The following is a 13,616-nucleotide window of genomic DNA, read 5'->3' on the forward strand; positions in this document are numbered from 1 at the left end:
TCTCTCCTTCCCTCACCCTGTTACCCTCCATTACACTCTCTCCACATCAGCCCCTCTCTCCTTCCCTCACCCTGTTACCTCCATTACACTCTCTCCACATCAGCCCCTCTCTCCTTCCCTCTCCCTGTTACCCTCCATTACACTCTCTCCACATCAGCCCCTCTCTCCTTCCCTCTCCCTGTTACCCTCCATTACACTCTCTCCACATCAGCCCCTCTCTCCTTCCCTCACCCTGTTACCCTCCATTACACTCTCTCCACATCAGCCCCTCTCTCCTTCCCTCACCCTGTTACCTCCATTACACTCTCTCCACATCAGCCCCTCTCTCCTTCCCTCACCCTGTTACCTCCATTACACTCTCTCCACATCAGCCCCTCTCTCCTTCCCTCACCCTGTTACCCTCCATTACACTCTCTCCACATCAGTCCCTCTCTCCTTCCCTCGCCCTGTTACCCCTCCATTACACTCTCTCCACATCAGCCCCTCTCTCCTTCCCTCGCCCTGTTACCCTCCATTACACTCTCTCCACATCAGCCCCTCTCTCCTTCCCTCACCCTGTTACCTCCATTACATTCTCTCCACATCAGTCCCTCTCTCCTTCCCTCACCCTGTTACCTCCATTACACTCTCTCCACATCAGCCCCTCTCTCCTTCCCTCACCCTGTTACCCTCCATTACACTCTCTCCACATCAGCCCCTCTCTCCTTCCCTCGCCCTGTCACCTCCATTACACTCTCTCCACATCAGCCCCTCTCTCCTTCCCTCACCCTGTTACCCTCCATTACACTCTCTCCACATCAGCCCCTCTCTTCTTCCCTCACCCTGTTACCTCCATTACACTCTCTCCACATCAGCCCCTCTCTCCTTCCCTCACCCTGTTACCCCTCCATTACACTCTATCCACATCAGCCCCTCTCTCCTTCCCTCACCCTGTTACCCTCCATTACACTCTCTCCACATCAGCCCCTCTCTCCTTCCCTCACCCTGTTACCTCCATTACACTGTCTCCACATCAGCCCCTCTCTCCTTCCCTCACCCTGTTACCTCCATTACACTCTCTCCACATCAGCCCCTCTCTCCTTCCCTCACCCTGTTACCTCCATTACACTCTCTCCACATCAGCCCCTCTCTCCTTCCCTCACCCTGTTACCTCCATTACACTCTCTCCACATCAGCCCCTCTCTCCTTCCCTCACCCTGTTACCTCCATTACACTCTCTCCACATCAGCCCCTCTCTTCTTCCCTCACCCTGTTACCCTCCATTACACTCTCTCCACATCAGCCCCTCTCTCCTTCCCTCGCCCTGTTACCCTCCATTACACTCTCTCCACATCAGCCCCTCTCTCCTTCCCTCACCCTGTTACCTCCATTACACTCTCTCCACATCAGCCCCTCTCTCCTTCCCTCACCCTGTTACCCTCCATTACACTCTCTCCACATCAGCCCCTCTCTCCTTCTCTCACCCTGTTACCCTCCATTACACTCTCTCCACATCAGCCCCTCTCTCCTTCCCTCTCCCTGTTACCCTCCATTATACTCTCTCCACATCAGCCCCTCTCTCCTTCCCTCACCCTGTTACCCTCCATTACACTCTCTCCACATCAGCCCCTCTCTCCTTCCCTCACCCTGTTACCTCCATTACATTCTCTCCACATCAGCCCCTCTCTCCTTCCCTCACCCTGTTACCCTCCATTACACTCTCCCCACATCAGCTCCTCTCTCCTTCCCTCACCCTGTTACCTCCATTACACTCTCTCCACATCAGCCCCTCTCTCCTTCCCTCACCCTGTTACCCTCCATTACACTCTCCCCACATCAGCTCCTCTCTCCTTCCCTCACCCTGTTACCTCCATTACACTCTCTCCACATCAGCCCCTCTCTCCTTCCCTCACCCTGTTACCCTCCATTACACTCTCCCCACATCAGCCCCTCTCTCCTTCCCTCACCCTGTTACCTCCATTACACTCTCTCCACATCAGCCCCTCTCTCCTTCCCTCACCCTGTTACCTCCATTACACTCTCTCCACATCAGCCCCTCTCTCCTTCCCTCACCCTGTTACCTCCATTACACTCTCTCCACATCAGCCCCTCTCTCCTTCCCTCGCCCTGTTACCCTCCATTACACTCTCTCCACATCAGTCCCTCTCTCCTTCCCTCACCCTGTTACCCTCCATTACACTCTCTCCACATCAGCCCCTCTCTCCTTTCCTCACCCTGTTACCTCCATTACACTCTCTCCACATCAGCCCCTCTCTCCTTCCCTCATCCTGTTACCTCCATTACACTCTCTCCACATCAGCCCCTCTCTCCTTCCCTCACCCTGTTACCCTCCATTACACTATCTCCACATCAGCCCCTCTCTCCTTCCCTCGCCCTGTTACCCTCCATTACACTCTCTCCACATCAGCCTCTCTCTCCTTCCCTCGCCCTGTTACCTCCATTACACTCTCTCCACATCAGCCCCTCTCTCCTTTCCTCACCCTGTTACCTCCATTACACTCTCTCCACATCAGCCCCTCTCTCCTTCCCTCATCCTGTTACCTCCATTACACTCTCTCCACATCAGCCCCTCTCTCCTTCCCTCACCCTGTTACCCTCCATTACACTATCTCCACATCAGCCCCTCTCTCCTTCCCTCGCCCTGTTACCCTCCATTACACTCTCTCCACATCAGCCCCTCTCTCCTTCCCTCGCCCTGTTACCCTCCATTACACTCTCTCCACATCAGCCCCTCTCTCCTTCCCTCACCCTGTTACCTCCATTACATTCTCTCCACATCAGCCCCTCTCTCCTTCCCTCACCCTGTTACCCTCCATTACACTCTCTCCACATCAGCCCCTCTCTCCTTCCCTCACCCTGTTACCTCCATTACACTCTCTCCACATCAGCCCCTCTCTCCTTCCCTCACCCCGTTACCCTCCATTACACTCTCTCCTTCTCTCGCCCCGTTACCCTCCATTACACTCTCTCCTTCTCTCGCCCCGTTACCCTCCATTACACTCTCTCCTTCCCTCGCCCTGTTACCCTCCATTACACTATCTCCTTCCCTCGCCCTGTTACCCTCCATTACACTCTCTCCTTCTCTCGCCCCGTTACCCTCCATTACACTCTCTCCTTCTCTCGCCCCGTTACCCTCCATTACACTCTCTCCACATCAGCCCCTCTCTCCTTCCCTCACCCTGTTACCCTCCATTACACTCTCTCCACATCAGCCCCTCTCTCCTTCCCTCACCCTGTTACCTCCATTACACTCTCTCCACATCAGCCCCTCTCTCCTTCCCTCACCCTGTTACCCTCCATTACACTCTCTCCACATCAGCCCCTCTCTCCTTCCCTCACCCTGTTACCTCCATTACACTCTCTCCACATCAGCCCCTCTCTCCTTCCCTCACCCTGTTACCTCCATTACACTCTCTCCACATCAGCCTCTCTCTCCTTCCCTCACCCTGTTACCCCTTCATTATACTCTCTCCACATCAGCCCCTCTCTCCTTCCCTCACCCTGTTACCTCCATTACACTCTCTCCACATCAGCCCCTCTCTCCTTCCCTCACCCTGTTACCCTCCATTACACTCTCTCCACATCAGCCCCTCTCTCCTTCCCTCACCCTGTTACCCTCCATTACACTCTCCCCACATCAGCCCCTCTCTCCTTCCCTCACCCTGTTACCTCCATTACACTCTCTCCACATCAGCCCCTCTCTCCTTCCCTCACCCTGTTACCTCCATTACACTCTCTCCACATCAGCCCCTCTCTCCTTCCCTCACCCTGTTACCCTCCATTACACTCTCTCCACATCAGCCCCTCTCTCCTTCCCTCACCCTGTTACCTCCATTACACTCTCTCCACATCAGCCCCTCTCTCCTTCCCTCACCCTGTTACCCTCCATTACACTCTCTCCACATCAGCCCCTCTCTCCTTCCCTCACCCTGTTACCCCTCCATTACACTCTCTCCACATCAGCCCCTCTCTCCTTCCCTCACCCTGTTACCTCCATTACACTCTCTCCACATCAGCCCCTCTCTCCTTCCATCACCCTGTTACCCTCCATTACACTCTCTCCACATCAGCCCCTCTCTCCTTCCGTCACCCTGTTACCCCTCCATTACACTCTCTCCACATCAGCCCCTCTCTCCTTCCCTCACCCTGTTACCCTCCATTACACTCTCTCCACATCAGCCCCTCTCTCCTTCCCTCACCCTGTTACCTCCATTACACTCTCTCCACATCAGCCCCTCTCTCCTTCCCTCACCCTGTTACCCTCCATTACACTCTCTCCACATCAGCCCCTCTCTCCTTCCCTCACCCTGTTACCCTCCATTACACTCTCTCCACATCAGCCCCTCTCTCCTTCCCTCACCCTGTTACCCTCCATTACACTCTCTCCACATCAGCCCCTCTCTCCTTCCCTCTCCCTGTTACCCTCCATTACACTCTCTCCACATCAGCCCCTCTCTCCTTCCCTCTCCCTGTTACCTCCATTACACTCTCTCCACATCAGCCCCTCTCTCCTTCCCTCACCCTGTTACCTCCATTACACTCTCTCCACATCAGCCCCTCTCTCCTTCCCTCACCCTGTTACCCTCCATTACACTCTCTCCACATCAGTCCCTCTCTCCTTCCCTCACCCTGTTACCTCCATTACACTCTCTCCACATCAGCCCCTCTCTCCTTCCCTCACCCTGTTACCCTCCATTACACTCTCTCCACATCAGCTCCTCTCTCCTTCCCTCACCCTGTTACCCTCCATTACACTCTCTCCACATCAGCCCCTCTCTCCTTCCCTCACCCTGTTACCTCCATTACACTCTCTCCACATCAGCCCCTCTCTCCTTCCCTCTCCCTGTTACCTCCATTACACTCTCTCCACATCAGCCCCTCTCTCCTTCCCTCACCCTGTTACCTCCATTACACTCTCTCCTTCCCTCGCCCTGTTACCCTCCATTACACTCTCTCCTTCTCTCGCCCCGTTACCCTCCATTACACTCTCTCCTTCCCTCGCCCTGTTACCCTCCATTACACTATCTCCTTCCCTCGCCCTGTTACCCTCCATTACACTCTCTCCTTCTCTCGCCCCGTTACCCTCCATTACACTCTCTCCTTCTCTCGCCCCGTTACCCTCCATTACACTCTCTCCACATCAGCCCCTCTCTCCTTCCCTCACCCTGTTACCCTCCATTACACTCTCTCCACATCAGCCCCTCTCTCCTTCCCTCACCCTGTTACCTCCATTACACTCTCTCCACATCAGCCCCTCTCTCCTTCCCTCACCCTGTTACCCTCCATTACACTCTCTCCTTCCCTCACCCTGTTACCCTCCATTACACTCTCTCCACATCAGCCCCTCTCTCCTTCCCTCGCCCTGTTACCCTCCATTACACTCTCTCCTTCCCTCACCCTGTTACCCTCCATTACACTCTCTCCACATCAGCCCCTCTCTCCTTCCCTCACCCTGTTCCCTCCATTACACTCTCTCCACATCAGCCCCTCTCTCCTTCCCTCACCCTGTTACCCTCCATTACACTCTCTCCACATCAGCCCCTCTCTCCTTCCATCACCCTGTTACCCTCCCTTACACTCTCTCCACATCAGCTCCTCTCTCCTTCCCTCACCCCCGTTACCCTCCATTACACTCTCTCCACATCAGCCCCTCTCTCCTTCCCTCACCCTGTTACCCTCCATTACACTCTCTCCACATCAGCCCCTCTCTCCTTCCCTCACCCTGTTACCCTCCATTACACTCTCTCCACATCAGCCCCTCTCTCCTTCCCTCACCCTGTTACCCTCCATTACACTCTCTCCACATCAGCCCCTCTCTCCTTCCCTCACCCTGTTACCTCCATTACACTCTCTCCACATCAGCCCCTCTCTCCTTCCCTCACCCTGTTACCCTCCATTACACTCTCTCCACATCAGCCCCTCTCTCCTTCCCTCACCCTGTTACCCTCCATTACACTCTCTCCACATCAGCCCCTCTCTCCTTCCCTCACCCTGTTACCCTCCATTACACTCTCTCCACATCAGCCCCTCTCTCCTTCCCTCACCCTGTTACCCTCATTACACTCTCTCCACATCAAGCCCCTCTCTCCTTCCCTCACCCTGTTACCTCCATTTCCCTCTCTCCACATCAGCCCCTCTCTCTTCCCTCACCCTGTTACCCTCCATTACACTCTCTCCACATCAGCCCCTCTCTCCTTCCCTCACCCTGTTACCCTCCATTACACTCTCTCCACATCAGTCCCTCTCTCCTTCCCTCGCCCTGTTACCCACCATTACACTCTCTCCTTCCCTCGCCCTGTTACCCTCCATTACACTCTCTCCACATCAGCCCCTCTCTCGTTACCCCTCCATTACACTCTCATCACAGCTCCTCTCTCCTTCCCTCACCAATGTACAGCATTATTCACCTTCCAGAATTGGCTTAACCAATCATGTCCCAGGGTGCAGCATAAAAAGCTCTCTTACAAATCACAAAACCATTTGCTGTTTCTCTTCATACCTTTGCACCCACCATTCTCCATCTCCCATATAAAGCCTGTTAATCTCAAACATTTGTTGTGTGTCTTCTCTTCCCACTTTTAATTGCGCACTCTGGAATCCACAGTCAGTGTGTAACAAACTCCCCTACATTCACAGCTTCTTAATTCTCTTAACCTGCTGGCCCTCACCGAAACCTGGATTCAGCAATCTGACAAGGCTTCTCCTGCTGCTCTCTCTTATGGTGGCTTACATTTTTCACATACCCCCAGACCTGACAAAAGACATGGTAGTGGAGTCGGCATACTTCTTTTCCCACAATGAACTTTCCAGGGGATTCCCCCAATACCATCACCTACATTGCCAACTTTAGAGACTCTTTCATCCCCTCTCCCTAAAAGAGGTGGTTGTATACGTCCCTCTGGCTCAGTCACCTAGATCCTGGATCACTATGCTGCCTGGCTGCTACACTTCTCAGAACTACCAGCTCATTTTGGGAGACTTTAACATCACCATAGACAGTCCTATCTCAACCTCCTCTCTTGGACTTTGACAATGTTCATTCTCTCAGAGGCAAAAAGATGGTAACACACTTGACCTGGTCTTTTTTAGACTCAGTTTCTGACTTTACTAAACCTCCTCTCCTACACTTTGACCACAATCATCTTTCCTTCACTGTCACAAGTCTTCAACCATCTCAGCACGCTCCTACTTGTCACATATTCAGAAATCTACATGCCATTGACACTATGAAACTTACATTCTCACACATCACAACAAGACTTAATCCTCTTTTGTCTCCTCTTTATAATGGAAGGAGCACCTGGTCACAGAAGCTTACAGTTTATTAGAAAAGAGAGAGGAAACAGGAGGAGTAAGGACCTCTTTATCTCTATTGCTGTAACTCATTAAGAAATTGGTCTCCCCTCTCTATTCGCTACTCCGATGCCTACGCCCTTCACCCACAAAGCTTTCCACAGCGCTGCACCTCCTACATCTCCTCCTCATCTCTGTCTACCATCCTACCTGTACTCTACACAGTGCTGCACCTCCTACATCTCCTCCTCATCTCTGTCTACCATCCTACCTGTGTTCTCCACAGTGCTGCACCTCCTACATCTCCTCCTCATCTCTGTCTACCATCCTACCTGTACTCTCCAGTGCTGCACCCCCTACATCTCCTCCTCATCTCTGTCTACCATCCTACCTGTGTTCTCCACAGTGCTGCACCTCCTACATCTCCTCCTCATCTCTGTCTACCATCCTACCTGTGCTCTCCACAGTGCTGCACCCCTACATCTCCTCCTCATCTCTGTCTACCATCCTACCTGTGCTCTACACAGTGCTGCACCTTCTACATCTCCTCCTCATCTCTGTCTACCATCCTACCTGTACTCTCCACAGTGCTGCACCCCCTACATCTCCTCCTCATCTCTGTCTACCATCCTACCTGTACTCTCCACAGTGCTGCACCTCCTACATCTCCTCCTCATCTCTGTCTACCATCCTACCTGTACTCTCCACAGTGCTGCACCTCCTACATCTCCTCCTCATCTCTGTCTACCATCCTACCTGTACTCTCCACAGTGCTGCACCCCCTACATCTCCTCATCTCTGTCTACCATCCTACCTGTACTCTCCACAGTGCTGCACCTCCTACATCTCCTCCTCATCTCTGTCTACCATCCTACCTGTACTCTCCACAGTGCTGCACCGCCTACATCTCCTCCTCATCTCTGTCTACCATCCGAACTGTACTCTCCACAGTGCTGCACCTCCTACATCTCCTCATCTCTGTCTACCATCCTACCTGTACTCTCCACAGTGCTGCACCCCTACATCTCCTCCTCATCTCTGTCTACCATCCTACCTGTACTCTCCACAGTGCTGCACCTCCTACATCTCCTCCTCATCTCTGTCTACCACCCTACCTGTGTTCTCCACAGTGCTGCACCCCTACATCTCCTCCTCATCTCTGTCTACCATCCTACCTGTACTCTCCACAGTGCTGCACCTCCTACATCTCCTCCTCATCTCTGTCTACCATCCTACCTGTACTCTCCACAGTGCTGCACCTCCTACATCTCCTCCTCATCTCTGTCTACCATCCTACCTGTACTCTCCACAGTGCTGCACCTCCTACATCTCCTCCTCATCTCTGTCTACCATCCTACCTGTACTCTCCACAGTGCTGCACCTCCTACATCTCCTCCTCATCTCTGTCTACCATCCTACCTGTACTCTACACAGTGCTGCACCTCCTACATCTCCTCCTCATCTCTGTCTACCATCCTACCTGTGCTCTCCACAGTGCTGCACCTCCTACATCTCCTCCTCATCTCTGTCTACCATCCTACCTGTACTCTCCACAGTGCTGCACCTCCTACATCTCCTCCTCATCTCTGTCTACCATCCTACCTGTACTCTCCACAGTGCTGCACCTCCTACATCTCCTCCTCATCTCTGTCTACCATCCTACCTGTGCTCTCCACAGTGATGCACCCCATAGATTTCCTCCTCATCTCTGTCTACCATCCTACCTGTACTCTCCACAGTGCTGCACCTCCTACATCTCCTCCTCATCTCTGTCTACCATCCTACCTGTGCTCTCCACAGTGCTGCACCTCCTACATCTCCTCATCTCTGTCTACCATCCTACCTGTGCTCTCCACAGTGCTGCACCTCCTACATCTCCTCCTCATCTCTGTCTACCATCCTACCTGTGCTCTCCACAGTGCTGCACCCCTACATCTCCTCCTCATCTCTGTCTACCATCCTACCTGTACTCTCCACAGTGCTGCACCCCTACATGTCCTCCTCATCTCTGTCTACCATCCTACCTGTACTCTCCACAGTGCTGCACCCCTTACATCTCCTCCTCATCTCTGTCTACCATCCTACCTGTACTCTCCCCAGTGCTGCACCCCCTACATCTCCTCCTCATCTCTGTCTACCATCCTACCTGTACTCTCCACAGTGCTGCACCCCCTACATCTCCTCCTCATCTCTGTCTACTATCCTACCTGTACTCTCCACAGTGCTGCACCTCCTACATCTCCTCCTCATCTCTGTCTACCATCCTACCTGTACTCTCCACAGTGCTGCACCTCCTACATCTCCTCCTCATCTCTGTCTACCATCCTACCTGTACTCTCCACAGTGCTGCACCCCCTACATCTCCTCCTCACTCTGTCTACCATCCTACCTGTACTCTACACAGTGCTGCACCTCCTACATCTCCTCCTCATCTCTGTCTACCATCCTACCTGTGCTCTCCACAGTGCTGCACCTCCTACATGTCCTCCTCATCTCTGTCTACCATCCTACCTGTGCTCTCCACAGTGCTGCACCCCCTACATCTCCTCCTCATCTCTGTCTACCATCCTACCTGTGCTCTCCACAGTGCTGCACCCCCTACATCTCCTCCTCATCTCTGTCTACCATCCTACCTGTACTCTCCACAGTGCTGCACCCTCTACATCTCCTCCTCATCTCTGTCTACCATCCTACCTGTACTCTCCACAGTGCTGCACCTCCTACATCTCCTCCTCATCTCTGTCTACCACCCTACCTGTACTCTCCACAGTGCTGCACCCCCTACATCCCCTCCTCATCTCTGTCTACCATCCTATCTGTGCTCTCCACAGTGCTGCACTCCTACATCTCCTCCTCATCTCTGTCTACCATCCTACCTGTACTCTCCACAGTGCTACACCCCTACATCTCCTCCTCATCTCTGTCTACCATCCTACCTGTACTCTCCACAGTGCTGCACCTCCTACATCTCCACCTCATCTCTGTCTACCACCCTACCCGTGCTCTCCACAGTGCTGCACCCCTACATCTCCTCCTCATCTCTGTCTACCATCCTACCTGTACTCTCCACAGTGCTGCACCTCCTACATCTCCTCCTCATCTCTGTCTACCATCCTACCTGTACTCTCCACAGTGCTGCACCTCCTACATCTCCTCCTCATCTCTGTCTACCATCCTACCTGTGCTCTCCACAGTGCTGCACCCCTACATCTCCTCCTCATCTCTGTCTACCATCCTACCTGTGCTCTCCACAGTGCTGCACCTCCTACATCTCCTCCTCATCTCTGTCTACCATCCTACCTGTGCTCTCCACAGTGCTGCACCTCCTACATCTCCTCCTCATCTCTGTCTACCATCCTACCTGTGCTCTCCACAGTGCTGCACCTCCTACATCTCCTCCTCATCTCTGTCTACCACCCTACCTGTACTCTCCACAGTGCTGCACCCCCTACATCCCCTCCTCATCTCTGTCTACCATCCTATCTGTGCTCTCCACAGTCCTGCACCTCCTACATCTCCTCCTCATCTCTGTCTACCATCCTACCTGTGCTCTCCACAGTGATGCACCCCATAGATTTCCTCCCTCATGACTTTGGACTGATATCCACCATAACCTGAACTTCTCCCTCCAGTCTTCAAGTTCTTTCGAGCTGCACAAGTTCTCTGGAATGCTCTACCCCAAGCAATTAGGTTAACAACATCCAGTTTTAGGAGCTCTCTAAAAACACATCTTTTTAGGTTGGCCTACCACATCCTATAATGGAACTTCTCCATTAACGTCTTCATCATTCTTCTGATCCATCAGCAAACACTCACGGCACTCGGAAGCACTACACATATTGGTTGGTGACGGCTCATGCAGCTTTATGCCTACTCCCCTATTGTGTTAACCCCTTACTGACCAGCCTGTTTTGGGCCTTACTGATCAAGCGTTTTTCTTCCTTTTTCATCGTCACCTTCCAAGAGCTATAAGGATTTTATTTTTCGGTCTATGTAGCTGTACGAGGGCTTGGGTTTTGCGGGACAAGTTGTAGTTTTAATGGCTCTATTTTGGGAGAACATGTAACTTTCTGACTAACTTTTATTAACTCTTTCTGGGAGGGAGATGGGGAAAAACAGCAATAATGCCATTGAGTTTTTACGTTATAACTTTTGCTGTGTTAATTTTTCATTCTCTGGATCAGTACGATTAACGGTACATTCACACTTGCGTTGTTGGATTCCGGTAGGCAGTTCCATCCGGCAATCTGTATGCAAACGGATACCATTTGTAGACGGATCCGGTTGTGGATCCATCTCACAAATGCACTGGAATACTAGATACGTCTCTCTGGTTGTCATCCGGAAAAACGGATCCGGATGCGCAGACCGCAAAACTGGATCCGTTTTCGGCAACACTTGGGGCCGGATCCGTCATTAATGCATTTCAATGGAAAATAATGCCGGATCCGGCATTCCAGCGAGTATTCTGGAATTTTGGATGTTGTAAATACCGCAGCATGCCGCAGTGACTGAAACCGTACAGTGACTGAACTGAGGACATCGTGAACAGATTGCTCTCCATTCAGAATGCATTAGGATAAAACCCTTAGGCGATATCAAATATATGAAGTTTTTTTTTACGTTTTATTACTTTTGTGCAATAAAAGCACCTTTTCTTTTCTTTTTTTTAAAAAATAACAAAATAATTTTGCATCACCACCTCCCAAGATCGTATAATTTTGGGGTAAACACTTTAAACACTTGTTATTCATTTTTTTCGGTGGCAACTAAGAATAATTTACCAATTCTGGCCTTTTTTTTTTTTTTTTTTTGCGGTGTTCACCGTAGGGGACAATTTATATGATATTTGTGTAGTGCAGGTCGTTACAGACGCGACGATACCAAACATGTAGGGAAGATTTGATTTTTGATTAAAAAAAATTCATTGAAAACCATATTTTCAATATAATTTTTTAATTTAATAAATGTTTTTTTAAACTTTTTTTTTTAAACCATTTAATATTCCCACAATCTTTTGATTGCTTCTAAAATACAATGCACTGCCCCTATAGTGCCCTGCACTTTAATACTGGTGCAGCCTGCTGGGGAACACTCAAGGCAGGCTTGGGGCCTACACCAGGACCCAGCCTGCCTATACACAAATGGGCCCCCTGCGATGGGAGGCAGAGGGAGTCCGCTCTCCCTGTCATCGCTTACATGTGGAGGGCGCCATTGCTTGCAGCAGGTAAGTGGTTAAACAGCCCGGATTGGCACTCCTACCAGTCCGGGCTGTTAGAGTAGGAGCGCGGCTGTCATGTTAGAGCGGAGCCCCCGCTCACCGCTGCAGGGGAGACCTGTGCGGCGCTTAGACTGGGTCGCTGCTGCTGTAAAAATGAGTAAGGGTGGTCACTAAGGGGTTAAAGATGGCTGGACCTTACATGCACTTGTTAACTTCTGTGTCACCCCTAGCTCCTCATAGATTGTAAGCTCTTGTGATCAGGTCCTCGCTCCTCCACTGTCACAAGAGCTTACACACGGCTGTGGACAGCACACAGATGACACCTTGCACATGTTTTGGATCCGACATGGACCAAAAACAGAGCAGAGTGCAAGAGACATAGAACAGGAAGCCTGCGAGGTCACAAGTGCGCTCCAAGTGGAAGACTTAGACCAAAATGAGTAAAGCTGGAAACAATAAAAAATAAATTGCCTCCAAAGATCTCCCAGGCCTTTAAAGGGGTTTTCTTCAGCGCTGTGCTCGGCATGCATTGAGGAAAATAAATCATCAATATTGAACTCCCGAAAACCCATTTAAAGGGGTATTCCCATCTCAGACATATGCCCCCATTGTCCGATAGGTGCGGGTCCCAGAGGTGGGACCACACCTATCTTGTTAACAGAGCTGCAAAAGAAGCAAACAATGAGGTCACCGGCAATGACGGGTCCACCGCCACCACCGAGCCTTCCTATTGGCCCGCGGCGTGCTCGGCTATTTTCGGAATCCCTATAGAAATGAATGGGAGCGCACTTCGCTTGCCACTTCCATTCATTTCTATGGGGCCGAGGTAAGTAGCTTAGCCAACGATCAGCTATATTCGGCGGCCCCATAAAAATGAATCGAGGACAGCCGCACATGCGCCTATCAGACAATGGGGACATACTCAATGTCTGAGATAGGAAAACCCCTTTAAGACACAGACATCCTTTTTATTCAAAATACAGTCCCCGATTCCACAATACGTCACCCAATGCAGAGAAGGCTGCTGACCTCTGCTTCTCAGCCTTGTACTGCTGGGTGCAGTCATCAAACAGCTTCTGATTCATCTCCATGAAGAGCTTCA

The 13,616-nt window shown here is 51.6% G+C and overlaps 1 protein-coding gene across 2 annotated transcripts in view; it reads right to left on the reverse strand.

Moving 5' to 3' along the window:
- Positions 1-13,610, reverse strand: part of PPP2R5D (protein phosphatase 2 regulatory subunit B'delta) — a 41,196-nt gene extending 27,586 nt beyond the window's left edge. For both annotated transcript variants that reach the window (XM_040430916.1, XM_040430917.1), the window contains exon 1: positions 13,544-13,610. In XM_040430916.1, the coding sequence (XP_040286850.1) occupies positions 13,544-13,605 (62 nt within the window). In that variant the 5' untranslated portion in view covers positions 13,606-13,610. The remainder of the gene's footprint in view (positions 1-13,543) is intronic.
- Between the last annotated feature and the right edge of the window lie 6 nt (positions 13,611-13,616).

This window comes from Bufo bufo, chromosome 4 (genome assembly GCF_905171765.1).
Source record: "Bufo bufo chromosome 4, aBufBuf1.1, whole genome shotgun sequence".
NCBI lineage: Eukaryota > Metazoa > Chordata > Amphibia > Anura > Bufonidae > Bufo > Bufo bufo.